This window comes from Scyliorhinus torazame, chromosome 16 (assembly GCF_047496885.1).
Source record: "Scyliorhinus torazame isolate Kashiwa2021f chromosome 16, sScyTor2.1, whole genome shotgun sequence".
Taxonomy (NCBI): Eukaryota; Metazoa; Chordata; class Chondrichthyes; order Carcharhiniformes; family Scyliorhinidae; genus Scyliorhinus; species Scyliorhinus torazame.
Genome location: NC_092722.1, coordinates 96563685 through 96584852, shown reverse-complemented (window position 1 = coordinate 96584852; position 21168 = coordinate 96563685). Strand labels below are relative to the sequence as shown.

The 21168-nt window shown below is 57.8% G+C and overlaps 1 protein-coding gene across 1 annotated transcript in view; it reads right to left on the bottom strand.

Moving 5' to 3' along the window:
* The window catches only part of hk1 (hexokinase 1), a 328092-nt gene that overhangs the window by 171964 nt on the left and 134960 nt on the right, over nucleotides 1-21168 (bottom strand). Inside the window, exon 6 of the mRNA XM_072478763.1 lies at nucleotides 10599-10698. Within this exon, the coding sequence (XP_072334864.1) occupies nucleotides 10599-10698 (100 nt within the window). The remainder of the gene's footprint in view (nucleotides 1-10598; nucleotides 10699-21168) is intronic.

The following is a 21168-nucleotide window of genomic DNA, read 5'->3' as shown; positions in this document are numbered from 1 at the left end:
GGTTTCCTCGCACTCAGTGATGGGGGGGGTTTCCTCGCACTCAGGGATTGGAGGGTTTCCTCACACTCAGGGATGGGGGGGGGTTTCCACACACTCAGGGATGGGAGGGTTTCCTCACACTCAGGGATGGGGGGGTTTCCACACACTCAGGGATGGGGGGGTTTCCACACACTCAGGGATGGGAGGGTTTCCTCACACTCAGGGATGGGGGGGGTTTCCTCGCACTCAGTGATGGGGGGGTTTCCTCGCACTCAGTGATGGGGGGTTTTCCTCACACTCAGTGATGGGGAAGTTTCCTCACATTCAGTGATCGGCGGGATGCCTCGCACTCAGGGATGTGTGGGATTCCTCGCACTCAGTAATGGGGAGGTTTCCTCGCACTCAGTGATGGGGGGATTCCTCGCACTCAGTGATGGGGAGGTTTCCTCGCACTCAGTGATGGGGGGGTTTCCTCTCACTCAGGGATGGGTGGGATTCCTCGCACTCAGTGATGGGGGGGGTTTCCTCACACTCAGTGATGGGGGTGGGTATCCTCGCACTCAGGGATGGGGCATTCCTCACACTCAGTGATGGGGGGGGATCCCTTACACTCAGTGATGGGTTGTTTCCTCGCACTCAGTGATGGGGGGGGGGGGGGTTTCCTCGCACTCAGTGATGGGGGGATTCCTCACACTCCGTGATGGGGGGATTCCTCACACTCCGTGATGGGGGGATTCCTCACACTCCGTGATGGGGGGATTCCTCACACTCCGTGATGGGGGGATTCCTCACACTCCGTGATGGGGGGATTCCTCACACTCCGTGATGGGGGGATTCCTCACACTCCGTGATGGGGGGATTCCTCACACTCCGTGATGGGGGGATTCCTCACACTCCGTGATGGGGGGATTCCTCACACTCCGTGATGGGGGGATTCCTCACACTCCGTGATGGGGGGGGGGGGGGGTTTCCTCACACTCCGTGATGGGGGGAGGGGGTTTCCTCACACTCAGTGATGGGGGGGATTCCTCGCACTCCGTGATGGGGAGGTTTCCTCGCAATCAGTGATGGGGGGGTTTCCTCGCACTCAGTGATGGGGAAGTTTCCTCGCACTCAGTGATGGGGAGGTTTCCTCGCACTCAGGGATGGGTGGGATTCCTCGCACTCAGGGATGGGTGGGATTCCTCGCACTCAGTGATGAGGGGGTTTCCTCGCACTCAGTGATGGGGGTGGGTATCCTCGCACTCGGTGATGGGGCATTCCTCACATTCAGTGATGGGGGCGGATTCCTCACACTCAGTGATGGGAGATTCCTCACACTCAGTGATGGGTGGGTTTCCTCGCATTCAGAGATGTGGGGGATTCCTCACACTCAGGGATGGGGGGGGTTTCCTCACACTCAGGGATGGGGGGGTTTCCTCACACTCAGGGATGGGGGGGTTTCCTCACACTCAGGGATGGGGGGGGTTTCCTCACACTCCGTGATGGGAGGGTTTCCTCACACTCCGTGATGGGGGGGGGGTTCCTCACACTCAGGGATGGGAGGGTTTCCACACACTCAGGGATGGGAGGGTTTCCTCACACTCAGGGATGGGAGGGTTTCCTCACACTCAGGGATGGGGGGGTTTCCTCGAACGCAGTGATGGGGGGGTTTCCTCGCACTCCGTGGTGGGGAGGTTTCCTCACACCCGGTGATGGGCGATTCCTCACATTCCGTGATGTGGGGGGTGTCCTTCCACTCAGTGATAGGGGGGGGGGGTTTCCTCGCACTCAGTGATGGGGGTGGGTATCCTCGCACTCGGTGATGGGGCAATCCTCACATTCAGTGATGGGGGGGGTTTCCTCGCACTCAGTGATGGGGGGGGTTTCCTCGCACTCAGTGATGGGGCGGGTTTCCTCGCACTCAGTGATGGGGCGGGTTTCCTCACACTCAGTGATGGGGGGATTCCTCATACTCAGTGAGGGGGGGGTTTCCTTGCACTCAGTGAAGGGGGATTCCTCACACTCCGTGATGGGGGGTTTCCTCACACTCAGGGATGGGTGGGATTCCTCGCACTCAGTGATGGGGGGGTTTCCTCGCACTCAGTGATGGGGGGGTTTCCTCGCACTCAGTGATGGGGGGGTTTCCTCGCACTCAGTGATGGGGGGGTTTCCTCGCACTCAGTGATGGGGGGGTTTCCTCGCACTCAGTGATGGGGGGGTTTCCTCGCACTCAGTGATGGGGGGGGGGTTTCCTCACACTCAGTGATGGGGGGATTCCTCGCACTCAGTGATCGGCGGGATTCCTCTCACTCAGTGATCGGCGAGATTCCTCGCACTCCGTGAATGGAGGTTTCCTCGCACTCAGTGATGGGGGGGGTTTCCTCGCACTCAGGGATTGGAGGGTTTCCTCACACTCAGGGATGGGGGGGGGTTTCCACACACTCAGGGATGGGAGGGTTTCCTCACACTCAGGGATGGGGGGGTTTCCACACACTCAGGGATGGGGGGGTTTCCACACACTCAGGGATGGGAGGGTTTCCTCACACTCAGGGATGGGGGGGGTTTCCTCGCACTCAGTGATGGGGGGGTTTCCTCGCACTCAGTGATGGGGGGTTTTCCTCACACTCAGTGATGGGGAAGTTTCCTCACATTCAGTGATCGGCGGGATGCCTCGCACTCAGGGATGTGTGGGATTCCTCGCACTCAGTAATGGGGAGGTTTCCTCGCACTCAGTGATGGGGGGATTCCTCGCACTCAGTGATGGGGAGGTTTCCTCGCACTCAGTGATGGGGGGGTTTCCTCTCACTCAGGGATGGGTGGGATTCCTCGCACTCAGTGATGGGGGGGGTTTCCTCACACTCAGTGATGGGGGTGGGTATCCTCGCACTCAGGGATGGGGCATTCCTCACACTCAGTGATGGGGGGGGATCCCTTACACTCCGTGATGGGGGGATTCCTCACACTCCGTGATGGGGGGATTCCTCACACTCCGTGATGGGGGGATTCCTCACACTCCGTGATGGGGGGATTCCTCACACTCCGTGATGGGGGGATTCCTCACACTCCGTGATGGGGGGATTCCTCACACTCCGTGATGGGGGGATTCCTCACACTCCGTGATGGGGGGATTCCTCACACTCCGTGATGGGGGGATTCCTCACACTCCGTGATGGGGGGATTCCTCACACTCCGTGATGGGGGGATTCCTCACACTCCGTGATGGGGGGATTCCTCACACTCCGTGATGGGGGGATTCCACACACTCCGTGATGGGGGGATTCCTCACACTCCGTGATGGGGGGATTCCTCACACTCCGTGATGGGGGGGATTCCTCACACTCCGTGATGGGGGGATTCCTCACACTCCGTGATGGGGGGATTCCTCACACTCCGTGATGGGGGGATTCCTCACACTCCGTGAAGGGGGGATTCCTCACACTCCGTGAAGGGGGGATTCCTCACACTCCGTGAAGGGGGGATTCCTCACACTCCGTGATGGGGGGATTCCTCACACTCCGTGATGGGGGGATTCCTCACACTCCGTGATGGGGGGATTCCTCACACTCCGTGATGGGGGGATTCCTCACACTCCGTGATGGGGGGATTCCTCACACTCCGTGATGGGGGGATTCCTCGCACTCCGTGATGGGGGGATTCCTCGCACTCCGTGATGGGGAGGTTTCCTCGCAATCAGTGATGGGGGGGTTTCCTCGCACTCAGTGATGGGGAAGTTTCCTCGCACTCAGTGATGGGGAGGTTTCCTCGCACTCAGGGATGGGTGGGATTCCTCGCACTCAGGGATGGGTGGGATTCCTCGCACTCAGTGATGAGGGGGTTTCCTCGCACTCAGTGATGGGGGGGGTTTCCTCACACTCAGGGATTGGAGGGTTTCCTCACACTCAGGGATTGGAGGGTTTCCTCACACTCAGGGATTGGAGGGTTTCCTCACACTCAGGGATTGGAGGGTTTACTCACACTCAGGGATTGGAGGGTTTCCTCACACTCAGGGATTGGAGGGTTTCCTCACACTCCGGGATGGGGGGGGTTCCTCACACTCAGGGATGGGGAGGGTTTCCTCACACTCCGTGATGGGGGGGTTTCCTCACACTCAGTGATGGGGGTTTCCTTGCAGCCAGTGATGGGGGGGGGGTTTCCTCACACTCAGTGATGGGGCGGTTTCCTCACACTCAGTGATGGGGTGGGTATCATCGCACTCAGTGATGGGGATTTCGTTGCATTCAGTGATAGGGGGGCATTCCTCACATTCAGTGATGGGGGAGGTTTCCTCGCACTCAGTGATGGGCGGTATTCCTCGCACTCAGTGATGGGGGTGGGTATCCTCGCACTCGGTGATGGGGCATTCCTCACATTCAGGGATGGGGGGGTTTCCTCGCACTCCGTGATGGGGAGGATTCCTCACACTCAGGGATGGGGGGGATTCCTCACACTCAGCGATGTGGGGGATTCCTCACACTCAGGGATGGGGAGGTTTCCTCACACTCAGCGATGTGGGGGATTCCTCACACTCAGGGATGGGAGGTTTCCTCTCACTCAGTGATCGGCGAGATTCCTCACACTCAGTGATGGGGGGATTCCTCACACTCAGTGATGGGGGGATTCCTCGCACTCGGTGATGGGGGGATTCCTCACACTCCGTGATGGGGAGGTTTCCTCGCACTCCGTGATGGGGAGGTTTCCTCGCACTCCGTGATGGGGAGGTTTCCTCGCACTCCGTGATGGGGAGGTTTCCTCGCACTCCGTGATGGGGAGGTTTCCTCGCACTCCGTGATGGGGAGGTTTCCTCGCACTCCGTGATGGGGAGGTTTCCTCGCACTCCGTGATGGGGAGGTTTCCTCGCACTCCGTGATGGGGAGGTTTCCTCGCACTCCGTGATGGGGAGGTTTCCTCGCACTCCGTGATGGGGAGGTTTCCTCGCACTCCGTGATGGGGAGGTTTCCTCGCACTCCGTGATGGGGAGGTTTCCTCGCACTCCGTGATGGGGAGGTTTCCTCGCACTCCGTGATGGGGAGGTTTCCTCGCACTCCGGGATGGGGAGGTTTCCTCGCACTCCGGGATGGGGAGGTTTCCTCGCACTCCGGGATGGGGAGGTTTCCTCGCACTCCGGGATGGGGAGGTTTCCTCGCACTCCGGGATGGGGAGGTTTCCTCGCACTCCGGGATGGGGAGGTTTCCTCGCACTCCGGGATGGGGAGGTTTCCTCGCACTCCGGGATGGGGAGGTTTCCTCGCACTCCGGGATGGGGAGGTTTCCTCGCACTCCGTGATGGGGAGGTTTCCTCGCACTCCGTGATGGGGAGGTTTCCTCGCACTCCGTGATGGGGAGGTTTCCTCGCACTCCGTGATGGGGAGGTTTCCTCGCACTCCGTGATGGGGAGGTTTCCTCGCACTCCGTGATGGGGAGGTTTCCTCGCACTCCGTGATGGGGAGGTTTCCTCGCACTCCGTGATGGGGAGGTTTCCTCGCACTCCGTGATGGGGAGGTTTCCTCGCACTCCGTGATGGGGAGGTTTCCTCGCACTCCGTGATGGGGAGGTTTCCTCGCACTCCGTGATGGGGAGGTTTCCTCGCACTCCGTGATGGGGAGGTTTCCTCGCACTCCGTGATGGGGAGGTTTCCTCGCACTCCGTGATGGGGAGGTTTCCTCGCACTCCGTGATGGGGAGGTTTCCTCGCACTCCGTGATGGGGAGGTTTCCTCGCACTCCGTGATGGGGAGGTTTCCTCGCACTCCGTGATGGGGAGGTTTCCTCGCACTCCGTGATGGGGAGGTTTCCTCGCACTCCGTGATGGGGAGGTTTCCTCGCACTCCGTGATGGGGAGGTTTCCTCGCACTCCGTGATGGGGAGGTTTCCTCGCACTCCGTGATGGGGAGGTTTCCTCGCACTCCGTGATGGGGAGGTTTCCTCGCACTCCGTGATGGGGAGGTTTCCTCGCACTCCGTGATGGGGAGGTTTCCTCGCACTCCGTGATGGGGAGGTTTCCTCGCACTCCGTGATGGGGAGGTTTCCTCGCACTCCGTGATGGGGAGGTTTCCTCGCACTCCGTGATGGGGAGGTTTCCTCGCACTCCGTGATGGGGAGGTTTCCTCGCACTCCGTGATGGGGAGGTTTCCTCGCACTCCGTGATGGGGAGGTTTCCTCGCACTCCGTGATGGGGAGGTTTCCTCGCACTCCGTGATGGGGAGGTTTCCTCGCACTCCGTGATGGGGAGGTTTCCTCGCACTCCGTGATGGGGAGGTTTCCTCGCACTCCGTGATGGGGAGGTTTCCTCGCACTCCGTGATGGGGAGGTTTCCTCGCACTCCGTGATGGGGAGGTTTCCTCGCACTCCGTGATGGGGAGGTTTCCTCGCACTCCGTGATGGGGAGGTTTCCTCGCACTCCGTGATGGGGAGGTTTCCTCGCACTCCGTGATGGGGAGGTTTCCTCGCACTCAGTGATGGGGGGGTTTCCTCGCAATCCGTGGTGGGGAGGTTTCCTCACACCCGGTGATGGGCGATTCCTCACATTCAGTGATGGGGGGGTGTCCTTACACTCAGTGATGGGGGGGGGTTTCCTCGCACTCCGTGATGGGGGTATTCCTCACACTCGGTGATGGAGAGGATTCCTCGCACTCGGTGATGGGGGGATTCCTCACACTCCGTGATGGGGAGGCTTCCTCACACTTAACGATGGGGGATTCCTCGCACTCAGAGATGGGGGATTCCTCGCACTCAGGGATGGGGGGGATTCCTCGCACTCAGGGATGGGGGGGATTCCTCGCACTCAGGGATGGGGGGGATTCCTCGCACTCAGGGATGGGGGGGATTCCTCGCACTCAGGGATGGGGGGGATTCCTCGCACTCAGGGATGGGGGGGATTCCTCGCACTCAGGGATGGGGGGGATTCCTCGCACTCAGGGATGGGGGGGATTCCTCGCACTCCGTGATGGGGAGGTTTCCTCGCACTCCGTGATGGGGCGGTTTCCTCGCACTCCGTGATGGGGCGGTTTCCTCGCACTCCGTGATGGGGAGGTTTCCTCGCACTCCGTGATGGGGAGGTTTCCTCGCACTCCGTGATGGGGAGGTTTCCTCGCACTCCGTGATGGGGAGGTTTCCTCGCACTCCGTGATGGGGAGGTTTCCTCGCACTCCGTGATGGGGAGGTTTCCTCGCACTCCGTGATGGGGAGGTTTCCTCGCACTCCGTGATGGGGAGGTTTCCTCGCACTCCGTGATGGGGAGGTTTCCTCGCACTCCGTGATGGGGAGGTTTCCTCGCACTCCGTGATGGGGAGGTTTCCTCGCACTCCGTGATGGGGAGGTTTCCTCGCACTCCGTGATGGGGAGGTTTCCTCGCACTCCGTGATGGGGAGGTTTCCTCGCACTCCGTGATGGGGAGGTTTCCTCGCACTCCGTGATGGGGAGGTTTCCTCGCACTCCGTGATGGGGAGGTTTCCTCGCACTCCGTGATGGGGAGGTTTCCTCGCACTCCGTGATGGGGAGGTTTCCTCGCACTCCGTGATGGGGAGGTTTCCTCGCACTCCGTGATGGGGAGGTTTCCTCGCACTCCGTGATGGGGAGGTTTCCTCGCACTCCGTGATGGGGAGGTTTCCTCGCACTCCGTGATGGGGAGGTTTCCTCGCACTCCGTGATGGGGAGGTTTCCTCGCACTCCGTGATGGGGAGGTTTCCTCGCACTCCGTGATGGGGAGGTTTCCTCGCACTCAGTGATGGGGAGGTTTCCTCACACTCAGGGATGGGTGGGATTCCTTGCACTCCGTGATGGGGGGGTTTCCTCGCACTCAGTGATGGGGAGGTTTTCTCACACTCAGTGATGGGGGGTTTCCTCGCGCTCAGTGATGGGGAGGTTTCCTCACCAGTGATCGGCGGGATTCCTCTCACTCAGTGATCGGCGAGATTCCTCGCACTCAGTGAATGGAGGTTTTCTCACACTCCGTGATGGGGGGATTTCCTCACACTCAGGGATGGGAGGGTTTCCTCACACTCAGTGATGGGGGGGTTTCCTCGCACTCAGTGATGGGGGGGTTTCCTCGCACTCAGTGATGGGGGGGTTTCCTCGCACTCCGTGATGGGGAGGTTTCCTCGCACTCCGTGATGGGGAGGTTTCCTCGCACTCCGTGATGGGGAGGTTTCCTCGCACTCCGTGATGGGGAGGTTTCCTCGCACTCCGTGATGGGGAGGTTTCCTCGCACTCCGTGATGGGGAGGTTTCCTCGCACTCCGTGATGGGGAGGTTTCCTCGCACTCCGTGATGGGGAGGTTTCCTCGCACTCCGTGATGGGGGGGTTTCCTCGCACTCCGTGATGGGGGGGTTTCCTCGCACTCCGTGATGGGGAGGTTTCCTCGCACTCCGTGATGGGGAGGTTTCCTCGCACTCCGTGATGGGGAGGTTTCCTCGCACTCCGTGATGGGGAGGTTTCCTCGCACTCCGTGATGGGGAGGTTTCCTCGCACTCCGTGATGGGGAGGTTTCCTCGCACTCAGTGATGGGGGGGTTTCCTCACACTCAGTGATGGGGGGGTTTCCTCGCACTCAGTGATGGGGAGGTTTCCTCACACTCAGTGATGGGGGGATTCCTCGCACAAGTGATGGGAGGTTTCCTCACCCTCCGTGATGGGTAGGTTTCCTCGCACTCAGTGATGGGGGGGGGGGTTTCCTCGCACTCAGTGATTCCTCGCACTCAGTGATGGGGGCGTTTCCTCGCACTCAGTGATGGGGGGTTTTCCTCACACTCAGTGGTGGGGGATTCCTCATACTCAGTGGTGGGGATGTTTCCTCACACTCAGGCATGGGCGGCTGGCATAGAGTTTCCTTGCACTCAGGCATGCAGGGGGGTGGGAAGGGGGATGTTTACTCGCACTCGGGATCAGGATTGGGTGGGGTGGGTTTTCCTCGCCCTCGGTGTGTGTCGTTTCTTTGCACCTCGCAGTTTTTGAGTATTCCAGGCATTAACGGTGAATTATCAGGGATTCTGCACCAACTATCTCATAAGGTGGACAAATAGTTAAATGTTGTTTGTCACCTTGACCATTTATTGCCAGTCACCCTCAGCAGTAGTGAGCTCATGGCGCGATTCTCCGCTCCTGCAACTAAGCGCCCACGCCGTCGTGAACGCCGTCGAGGTTCACGACGGCGTGAAACGGCCCCGTTCTCGACCAATTCAAGGCCCGAAAATAGGCTAGGATTGAGGCCGCAAGAAACTCGGGGGGCGTGTCGCGAAAGCAGCGTCGTCAGCGCGCACCGGGCATTGGTGCCGCATAAAAGCGGAGCCGCGTCATCCGCTGCGTAACTGGCGTCACCCCCCGCGCATGCGTGTTTGCCGTCCTCCCCGAGGCTGGCCCGCAAGATGATGTCGGATGGATCTTGCGGGGCGCGGAGGAAAGGAGGTCCTCGTTCAGAGAGGCCGGCCCGCCGATCGGTGGGCACCGATCGCGGGCCAGACCCCTTTTGAGTCCTACCCCGGTGAAAGAACCCCCCTCGCCCCCCCACAGGCCACCCCCCCCCCAGCGTTCCTGCGCTGTTCCCGCCGGCAGTGACCAGGGGCGTGATTCTCCGCAATCGGCGCGATGTCCGTCAACCGGCACCAAAAACGACGCGAATCAGTCCGGCATCGCGCCACCCCAAACGTGCGGAACCCTCCGCATCTTGAGGGGCCGAGCCCTCACCTTGAGGGGCTAGGCCCACTCCGGACAGATTTCTGCCCCGCCAGCTGGCGCGGAAATGCCTTTGCCGTGCGGCACATACGCGGGAGCGTTAGCGAGCGCTCACGGCATCCCCGCGCATACGCAGTGGAGGGGGTCTCTTCTGCCTCCGCCATAGTGGAGACCCTGGCGAAGGCGGAAGGAAAAGAGTGCCCCACGGCACAAGCCCACCCGTGGATCGGTGGGCCCCGATCGCGGGCCAGGCCACCGTGGGGGCACCCCCGGGGACATATCGCCCCTCGCCCCCCCCCCCAGGACCCCGGAGCCAGCCCGCGCTGCCTTGTTCCGCCGTTCAAAAGATGGTTTAATCCACACCGGCGGGACAGGCATTCCAGCAGCGGGGCTTCAGCCCATCGCGGGCCGGAGAATCGCCGGGGGGTGGGGAGGGGCCACCATCCGCCGCGGTGCGATTCCCACCTCCGCCGAATATCCGGTGCCGGAGAATTTGGCAACCGGCGTGGGCGGGATTCACGCCAGCCCCCGGCGATTCTCCAACCCGGCAGGGGGGTCGGAGAATCCCGCCTCAGGTGTGGATGGCGCCGGCCGGAAGCAGTCATTTTGGGCAGGCCGATTGGCCCATCCGGGCCGGAGAATAGCGGGAGAATCGCCATTTTGGGTGTCCCAGGCAATTCTCCGGCCTGTGCCGCGCAGATCTCGACGGGGCCATTATCGCCGCTTGGGTGAATCGCGGGAGGGCGTCGGACCGGTGTTGCGGGGGAAAATGGCACGCCGGGCGATTCTCCCAACCGGCGGGGGAGCGGAGAATCGCGCCCCAGGTCTCCCGTTGCCTTGCCGTTAATGTTGCACCATGGAGTACGAGATCAGTCACCTTGCCTACTTCCCAGTTGAAGTCAGTCCTGGAATTGAACCTGGGATGTTTTGGTGTGATATTCATTGTTACACCCAAAAGTTATTTAATGTCTTTACCTATAATGAGGCCAACTTCACAGCGCCGGTCATCAAATCCACAGGTCATCATGGTGCCAACAGTGTCATTCACCACAGCCATGATATCTACGTCATAGTCCTTGGGACGAACAAATAAACAACTCTCAGCCAGCAAACCAGTTCAGCAAAAGAATGAATTTATAGATTAATTAGAACACACAGAGATTGATATTGAGTCAGCTGAAGCACATCAGTTGCCTGCCCTTCATTAGTGGGCATGAGGCTAACCGTGGGACCCCTAGGCTGCAACTTTCCGAGCCTGCACAAACATCGAGCACATGGCTCAAGGGCCAGATTGTATCTAAATGAGCTTTGGGCAGTGGTCAGGCTATGCCTATTTATAATGAAGGGACCAAATGAATTAAAAGATGTTTCCTCTCTGTGCCCTGAAACAGCCTAACAAGTCATTCAGTTCAAGGGCAATTAGGGATGGGCAATAAATGCTGGCCTCGCCAGTGATGCCCACATCCTGTTTCACATCCCATTAAATAATAAATAAAACTGTCTGCCAGCCTTTCTGCTCTTCAACCGTGTAATCAGTCTCCTTCATCTCCCTCTCCCAATGGATCTTCCCAACTGTATGAAATGTCACCTCACCTCTGCATATTCCCAGCACATTTTAAGAACTAAAGAGCAGGAGTATGCCATTTGGCCCCTCGAGCCTGCTCCGTCATTCAATAAGATCATGGTTGATCTTTTTGTGGACTCTGCTCCACTTCCCCACTCGCTCACCATAACCTTTAATTCCTTTATGGTTCAAAAATCGATCTATCTTTGAGGGAGCCTCAACTGTTTCACTGGGCAGGGAATTTCACAGATTCACAACCCTTTGGGTGAAGAAATTCCTCCCCAACTCAGTCCTCAATCTGCTCCCCCTTATTTTGAGGCTATGCCCTAGTTCTAGTTTCACCTGCCAGTGGAAACAACCTCCCTGCTTCAATCTTTTTTTTTTTAATAAACATTTTATTGAGGTGTTCTTGGTATCGAAATAACAACAAAATAGACAAAATAGATGAAACCATAAACATAGTGCAAAAACCGTTTACCTTTCGTACAGGTCCCACCCTTATTACCCCCCTACTCTAACCTAAACTGCTCCCCCCCTTCCGTCTGCTGACGATTAATTTTCCGCAAGGAAGTCGACAAACGGTTGCCACCTCCGGGTGAACCCTAACAGTGAACCTCTCAAGGCGAACTTAATTTTCTCCATACAGAGAAAGCTAACCATGTCCGATAGCCAGGTTTCCGATTTCGGGGGCTTTGGGTCCCTCCATGCCAATAGTTTCCGTCTCTGGGCTACCAGGGAAGCAAAGGCCAGAACATCCGCCACTTTCTCCTCCTGGATTCCCGGGTCTTCCGACACCCCAAAAATCGCCACCTCTGGACTCAATGCCACCCTTGTTTTTAAAACCGTGGACATGACGTCCGCAAACCCCTGCCAAAATCTCCTAAGCTTTGGACACGTCCAAAACATGTGGACATGGTTCGCTGGTCCTCCCGTGCATTTTGTGCACCTGTCCTCCACCCCAAAGAATCTGCTCATCCGGGCCACTGTCACGTGAGCCCGGTCATAACCTTAAATTGTATCAGGCTGAGCCTGGCACATGTTGCAGACGCGTTGACTCTACTCAACCCGTCTGCCCATAAACCATCCTCTATCTCACCTCCCAACTTCTCCTCCCACTTACGCTTCAGCTCCTCGGTCTGCGTCTCCTCCGACCCCATAAGCGCCTTATAGATGTCCGAAACGCTTCCCTCCTCTTCCCACACTCTGGAAATGACCCTGTCCTGAATCCCCCTCAGCGGTAGGAGCGGGAAAGTTGCCACCTGTTTACGAAAAAAGCCCCGCACCTGCAAGTATCTGGGGCGAAATTCTCCCCCAACGGCGCGATGTCCGCCGACTGGCGCCAGAAACGGCGCCAATCAGACGGGCATCGCGCTGTCCCAAAGGTGCGGAATGCTCCGCACCTTTGGCGGCCTAGCCCCGACATTGAGGAGCTAGGCCGGCGCCGGACGGATTTCCTCCCCGCCAGCTGGCGGAAATGGCGTTTGTTTCCCCGCCAGCTGGCGCGGAAACGCGGCGCATGCGCGGGAGCGTCAGCAGCCACCGACAGTTTCCCCCGCATGCGCAGTGGGGAGAGTCTCTTCCGTCTCCGCCATGGTGGAGACCGTTGCGGAGGCGGAAGGGAAAGAGTGCCCCCACGGCACAGGCCCGCCTGCGGAACGGTGGGCCCCGATCGCCCCGCGGGGCCAGGCCACCGTGGGGGCACCCCCCGGGGCCAGATCGCCCCGCGCCCCCCCCCCCCCCCCCCCCAGGACCCCAGAGCCCGCCCACGCCGCCTGGTCCTGCCGGTAAATACCCAATCTCCGGTACCGGAGACTTTGACGGGGGCGGGGGCGGGATTCACGGCGGCCAACGGCCATTCTCCGACCCGTCGGGGGGGTCGGAGAATGATGCCCCAGAATTTGTTTCCCCTTGCCAGCCCAATCTTTTCCTCCAGCATCCTCACACTCGGAAAGCTCCATTTTCTGAACACATTCCCCATCCTCTCAATCCCCGCTCTCCGCTATACCCGGAACCCCCCATCCATACTCCCCGGGGCAAACTGGTGGTTATCACAAATTGGGGCCCAGACCGATGCTACCACCGCTCCCACATGCCACCTCCACTGGCCCCAAACTCTCAGGGCCACCACCACCACGGGGCTGGTGGAGTACTGCGCCGGCGGGAGCGGCAGAGGCGCAGTTACCAACTCCCCCAGACTGGTGCCCTTACAAGAAGCCGCCTCCGTACGCACCCACGCTGACCACCCCCCACCCACCCATCACCCACTTCCTGATCATGGCTATGTTAGCCATCCAGTAATAATTACTAAAATTTGGCAGTGCCAGCCCGCCCTCTCCCCGGCTCCGCTCGAGCATTACCTTCCTTACCTGTGGGGTCTTGCCCGCCCAAACGAAGCCCATGATCACCCTGTTGACCCGCTTATAAAGGAGCGCGGAATAAAAATGGGAAGACATTGAAATACAAATAGGAACCTCGGGAGGACCGTCATTTTCACCGTTTGTACCCTCCCGGCCAGCGACAACGGGAGCGCATCCCATCTCCGGAAATCTTCCTTCATTTGGTCGACCAGCCGGGCCAGATTCAATTTATGCAGCCGGTCCCATTCCCGCGCCACTTGGATGCCCAGGTACCTAAAACTACCCCCTACTGACCTGAATGGCAGCTCCCCCAGTCACCCCTCCTGTCCCCTCACCTGAACCACAAACATCTCACTCTTATCCATGTTTAGCTGATACCCCGAAAACCGGCTGAATTCCCCTAAAATCTTCATGATTTCCTCCATCCCCTCTACTGGGTCCGAAACGTACAGAAGAAGATCATCCGCATAGAGCGAAACCCTGTGCTCCACGCTCCCCCCCCCCCCCCCCCCCCTCGGACCAGTCCCCTCCAGCCCCTTGAAGCTCTCAGAGCGATTGCCAACGGCTCTATAGCCAGCGCAAACAACAGTGGGGAGAGGGGGCATCCCTGTCTTGTCCCCCCGGTGCAGTCTAAAGTAGTCCGAAGTTGTCCTGTTCTTCCGCACACTTGCCACCGTAGCCTGATACAGTAACCTGACCCAGTCAATAAAGCCCCGCCCGAATCCGAACCGTCCCAGTACTTCCCACAGATAGTCCCATTCTACCCGATCTGCCTTTCCTGCATCCATTGCGATTACTACCTCAACCTACCTGCCTTCCGGGTGCATCATGATCACATTTAACAGCCTTCTTACATAATGCGCAATCAATTACTCTCAAGACAAAGTGATTCATAACTGAAGGCTTTAATCTGCTAGAACTCTTCCCCAGCAGCTTCGATACAGAAAGTGAAGGCTGCTGGGACGGCACCGGTTTTTATACTCCGCCTCTCAGAGCGGAGCTATGTACATCAGCCAATGGTAGACTCCTGGGTCTAACCAATGGTCATCCACCTCTCAGGTACCGCAATACCTGGTACTACCACATTCACCCCCTGTTAAAAAATAGCCCGGCAGGGTGATGGCCAGCGTTAATAGTCGCCCTTCGCATGGTATGACCAGGTATGGAGGTACCGTGATGTCGAGGGCAATAACAAAGTGTTCATGGTGCAGCAATCAGGCGATCGGGTGGCCTAGTCGTCCTTCTGGAGCGTCTGGGCTTCGGCGGTGATTCTGATGGGGGTCCCGGCGGTTGCGATTCCGGGAGCGTGATGTCGTCCTCCCAGGCAGCTTCGTCACCCCTAGACAGCGGCGCTGTTGGGGCAAAAGGTGGACAGGGGGGGGAAGGCGCCTGTAGGGGCAGTCGGTGTGTGTTCGGGCCTAGGCAGGAGCGGCGGGAGTACTGACCCTCCAGTTAGGTGCTGTGGGGAGGGTGGGGGTGGGGGCAATGGTGCGGGTGCGCGTGGGGTTCCGGCGGGCGCCAGGTCCCGAAGGGACACCGTGTCGTGGCGGCCGTCAGGGAACTCTACGTAGGCGTACTGGGGGTTGCCGTGCAGCAGGTGGACCCTCTCGACCAACGGGTCCGACTTGTGCGCCCTCACATGTTTCCAAAGCAAGATGGGTCCGGGTGTCGCTAGCCAGGTTGAGAGCGAGGTCCCGGAGGAGGACTTCCTGGGGAAAACAAGGAGACGTTCGTGAGGTGTCTGATTCGTGCTTGTACAGAGCAGTGACCGGATGGAGTGGAGAGCCACTCCATCCGGACTTCCTGCCAGCGGAAGACTGGGAGATTCCTGGACCGTAGGGCCAGCAGGACGGTCTTCCAGACCGTTCCGTTCTCCCTCTCTACCTGCCCGTTTCCCCGGGGGTTGTAACTTGTCGTCCTGCTCGAGGCGATGCCCTTGCTGAGCAGGAATTGACGCAGTTCGTCACTCATAAAGGAGGACCCCCTATCACTGTGAATGCATGCGGGGAAACCGAACAGTGTAAAGATACCCTGGAGGGCCTTGATGACGGTGGTCGTGGTCATGTCTGGGCAGGGGATGGCGAATGGGTACCGGAAATACTCGTCAATCACGTTAAGGAAGTACGTGTTGCGGTCGGTGGAGGGGAGGGGGCCTTTGAAATCCATGCTGAGGCGTTCAAAGGGACGGGAAGCCTTTATCAGGTGCGCCCTCTCTGGTCGGTAGAAGTGCGGTTTGCACTCCGCGCAGATTTGGCAGTCCCTGGTGACTGTCCTGACCTCCTCGATGGAGTAGGGCAGGTTGTGGGTCTTGATAAAATGAAAAAAACGAGTGACCCCCGGGTGGCAAAGGTCCTCGTGGAGGGATCGGAGGCGGTCCACTTGTGCGGTGGCACAAGTGCCGCCGCGGGACAGGGCATCAGGAGGCTCGTTCAGCTTCCCCGGACGGTACAAGATCTCGTAATTGAAGGTGGAGAGTTCTATCCTCCACCGCAAGATCTTGTCGTTCTTAATCTTGACCCGCTGTGCATTATCGAACATGAAGGCAACCGACCGTTGGTCCGTGAGGAGAGTGAATCTCCTGCCGGCCAGGTAATGCCTCCAGTGTCACACAGCTTCCACTCTGGCCTGGGTCTCCTTTTCGATCGAGGAGTGGCGAATTTCGGAAGCATGGAGAGTGCGGGAGAAGAAAGCCACGGGCCTGCCCGCTTGGTTGAGGGTGGCCGCCAGAGCTACGTCGGACGCATCGCTCTCGACCTGGAAGGGGAGGGACTCGTCGATGGCGCGCATCATGGCTTTTGCAATGTCTGCTTTGATGCGGCTGAAGGCCTGGCGGGCCTCCTTTGACAGGGGGAAGGTTGTGGACTGGATCAGGGGTCAGTCTTTGTCTGCGTAATTGGGGACCCACTGTGCATAATAGCTGAAGAAACCGATGCAGCGCTTTCGGGCCTTGGGGCAGTGAGGGAGGGGGAACTCCATGCGCCCAGGGTCGGGGCCTATGACTCCAATTCGCACTACGTAGCCGAGAATGGCTAGACGGTGCTAAACATGCATTTATCCTTATTGCATGTCAGGTTAAGGATTTTTGGAGAAATTTGCGGAGGTTGGTGTCGTTGTCCTGCTGGTCATGGCCGCAGATGGTGACGTTATCCAGATACGGGAACGTTGCGCGTAACCCGTACCGGTCAACCATTCGGTCCATCTCTCGCTGGAAGACCGAGACCCCGTTCGTGACACCGAAGGGAACTCTTAAAAAGTGATAGAGCCGCCCATCTGCTTCGAAGGCAGTGTACTGGCGGTCACCATTACGGAGGGGTAGCTGGTGGTAGGCAGACTTGAGATCCACCGTGGAGAAAACCTTGTATTGCGCAATCCTGTTCACCAGGCCGGCTATACAGGGGAAGAGGGTACGCATCCAGCTGCGTAAACCTGTTGATGGTCTGACTGTAGTCAATGACCATCCTATGTTTCTCCCCGGTCTTTACCACCACTACTTGAGCTCTCCAGGGACTGTTGCTCGCTTCGATGACCCCTTCCCTCAGCAGCCTCTGGACCTCCAACCTGATAAAGGTCCGGTCCTGGGCACTGTACCGTCTGCTCCTGGTGGCGACAGGTTTGCAATCCGGGGTGAGGTTCGCAAACAGGGAAGGCGGATCGACCTAAAGGGTCGCGAGGCCGCAGACAGTAAGGGGGGGTATAGGCCCGCCGAATTTAAAAGTCAGGCTTTGCAAATGGCACTGGAAATCCAGCCCAAGGAGGGTGGCTGCGTAGAGGTGCGGCAGGACGTACAGGCGAAAATTGTGGAATTCCCTGCCTTGGACAGTGAGGTTTGCTAGGCAGAACCCCTTTATCTCCACCGAGTGTGACCCGGAGGCCAGGGAGATCCTTTGATTTACAGGATGGGTGACAAGAGAACAGCGGCTTACCGTGTCAGGGTGAACAAAGCTTTCCCAGCTCCCAGAGTCAATCAAGCACGACGTCTCGTGGCCGTTGATGGAGATCGTCGTTGTAGCTTTCGCAAGCGTCCAGGGCCGACTCTGGTCCAGAGTCACCGAGGCCAGCTGAAGTAATGGAGAGTTCTGGTCTGGCAGCATGTAGTCTGCTGTGCTGGGGGCCTGGGGGCCCATCCAAGATGGCGTCACCCATGGGTCGCACGATGAAGAAGATGGCGGCGGCGAGGGACAAAATGGCGGTGGCCTCCCGTCCAGCGTGGTGTCCGGGGGGCAAAATGGCCGCGCCCGAGGGTCGCACGTGGCCTTAGGATAGGGGGGTGGTGGTGAGTGTTGGGCGGTCGGGGCCTGAAAGGAGGGCTGCCGATAGTCGTTGGAGACCGCGGCCACGGCGCGGGCCTGGCAGACCCCCACAGTGGCCCTTCTTGCCGCACCCTTTGCGGTGCGGGCCGGGCAGCGCGGGCGGGGATGATTCGCCTGCCCGCAGAAGAAACAGCGGTGTCCGGCGGCGTTAGCGGGCCATCTCGCCGCGCAGGCTTGCGGGGTCAGGGAGAAGATCTGAGGGGCTGCCGCTATGGGGTGCCACGCAGCCCAGGGGGCCGCCGCGCGATCGGGAGCAAAGGACAGCGCGTTTTTATCGGCAACGTCCATGGACCCTGCCAGGGCCCGTGCCTCTGCAAGTCCCAGAGTGTCCATTTCTAGGAGCCTTCGGTGGATATCGGGGAGGTCATACCTGCCACGAAAGCATCCCTAATCAAAAGTTCCGTGTGCTCGTTTTCCGAAAGTGGCGGGCAGCCAGTTTCGGCCCAGCACCAGCAGCGCCCGGTAGAAGTCTTCCAACGTTTCCTCGTAGCTTTGCCTCCTAGTCGCCAGCAGGTGATGAGCGTAGACCTGGTTCACAGGGCGGATAGAATGTTCTTCTAACAGCTCGATTGCGGCAGCATAATTCGCCGCCTCCTCGATAAGAGGGTAGATCCCAGGGCTGGCCCGTGAGCGTAGGAGATGCATCTTTTGTCCTTCCATGGGGGTGTTGGCAGCCGTGTCGAGGTAGCCCTTAAAGCACGCCAGCCAATGTTTGAAAATAGTAGCAGAATTGTCCGCGTGGGGGCTGAGCTGAAGGCACTCCGGTTTGATACGGCGATCCATCCTTTCAACTGAAGTTGTAGCAGATTAAATTGATGCGCAATCAATTACTCTCAAGCTAAAGTGATTCATAACTGAAGGCTTTAATCTGCTAGAACTCTTCCCCAGCAGCTTCAATACAGAAAGTGAAGGCTGCTGGGACCACACCAGTTCTTATACTCCGCCTCTCAGGGCGGAGCTATGTACATCAGCCAATGGTAGACTCCTGGGTCTAACCAATGGTCATCCACCTCTCAGGTACCGCAATACCTGGTACTACCACATTACATTGGCCACCAACTGCCTGCCCTTAACAAACCCCGTCTGGTCCTCCCCAATAACGTCCGGAACACAGTCCTCAATCCTGGAGGACAAGATTTTGGCCAGCAACTTGGCATCCACATTCAGCAGAGAGATCGTCCTGTAGGACACACAGCTCCGGGTTCTTGTCCCGCTTAAGAATCAGTGGAATCAGAACTCCACTGGGTACCCCTCCAGACCCGGGGCCTTACCCTTCTGCATGGCCTTCAAGCCCCCAGCACTTCTACCCGTTCTCTGTCCACCGTTGGGAAATTTAGGTTACTGTCTTTACTAACCTGCAGGTCAACCCAGTGCGATGCATGGTCTGAGATTGTGATCGCCGAGTACCCCCTGTCCACTACCCCAGCTAGAAAGACCCTGCTCAAAATAAAGAAATCAATCTGGGAGTACACTTTATGCACGTGTGAGCAGGAGGAGAACTCCTTCGCCCTTGGCTGCCCAAACCTCCATGGATCCACCCCCCTCACATCAACTCCATGAACCCTCTTAGTTCCTTTGCCATTGCTGGCACCCTGCCCATTTTTGAGTTTGACCGGTCTAAGCCCGGGTCCATAATTGTATTGAAGTCCCCTCCCATGACCAACCTGTGCAAGTCCAGGTCCAGTATCTTCCCCAGCATCCTCTTTATAAACTCCACATCATCCCATTTTAGCGCATATACATTCACTAATACCACCTGCACCCCCTCCAGTTTCCACTGATCATAATATACCGACCTCCCACGTCCGAGACTATTCAACACCACCCGCTTATTGATCAGGATCGCGACCCCTCTAGTCTTTGAATCTTGTCCCGAGTGAAACAACTGGCTGACCCAGCCTTTCCTCCGTCTAACCTGGTCCGTTACCTTAAAGTGCGTCTCCTGCAACATCACCACGTCCGCCTTCAATCCCTTAAGGTGCGCGAACACACAAGCCCTTTTGACCGGCCCATTTAACACATTCCAGCTGATCAGCCCAGTTGGGGGGCTCATTGCCCCCAACCTCTACCAATCAGTCATCCCCTTTTTTAGGTCCGCCACCAGCCCGTGGTCTGCGCTTCCACCGGCCCATTCCCAGGCAGCCCCGGCCCCCGACCTCCTCTCTGTCCCTCAGCCCGAGTCTCTCCCTTGCCAGCAGAACATTCACCTACTCCCCCCCTTGCAACAACACCCTGTAACCCAATCCCTTTCCTAAACCAAACATATGCACACCCCCCACTGCACTTCCGAGAGCTAGCTCACCCAGCTAGCTTGGTGGCCCCCATCCCAGGCGCCAGATAGAACATAGAACAGTACAGCACAGAACAGGCCCTTCGGCCCTCGATGTTGTGCCGAGCATTGTCCGAAACCAAGATCAAGCTATCACACTCCCTGTCATTCTGGTGTGCTCCATGTGCCTATCCAATAACCGCTTGAAAGTTCCTAAAGTGTCTGACTCCACTATCACAGCAAGCAGTCCATTCTACACCCTAACCACTCTCTGAATAAAGAACCTATCTCGGACATCCCTCCTATATCTCCCACCCTGAACCTTATAGTTATGCTCCCTTGTAACAGCTGCATCCACCCGAGGAAATAGTTTCTGAACGTCCACTCTATCTATCCCCTCATCATCAGAAAAACCTCTATTAAGTCGCCTCTCATCCTCATTCCAATGAGAAAAGCGCTAGCTCCCTCAACCTTTCCTCATAAGACCTACCCTTCAATCCAGGCAGCATCCTGGTAAATCTCCTTTGCACCCTTTCCAATGCTTCCACATCCTTCCTATAATGAGGTGACCAGAACTGCATACAATACTTCAAATGTGGTCTCACCAGGGTACTGTACAGTTGCAGCATATCCCCACGGCTCAAACTGGAAGTCCCCTGCTTCAACCTTATCTATTCACATTTGTTATGGGCCAGGGTTTAGAGAACCCCAAAGTGTACCATGGAGTTCACCTGACCCATAACTTTTAATAGATTGTGGTATGGGAGCACACGGCCCACTCTACAGGTGTGGTACAGCAGAAATGGAAAAGTATTTTTTAAAGCAAAACAATGTTTATTCCATGAACTCAAGTTAACCTTTTTAAAACATAGTGAGCATCTTCACAACCATCAATTCAAATACAACCCCAAAAGACTACAACACAAAGTAATCCTTTAAGCTTTCCTTGTAACATCCATATGACTTAAAAACACCTTTTACCAGAAGCACATCAGGTTAAAGTCACTCCTGAAAACATTTATAATTCTGAATTCACCAAATGATC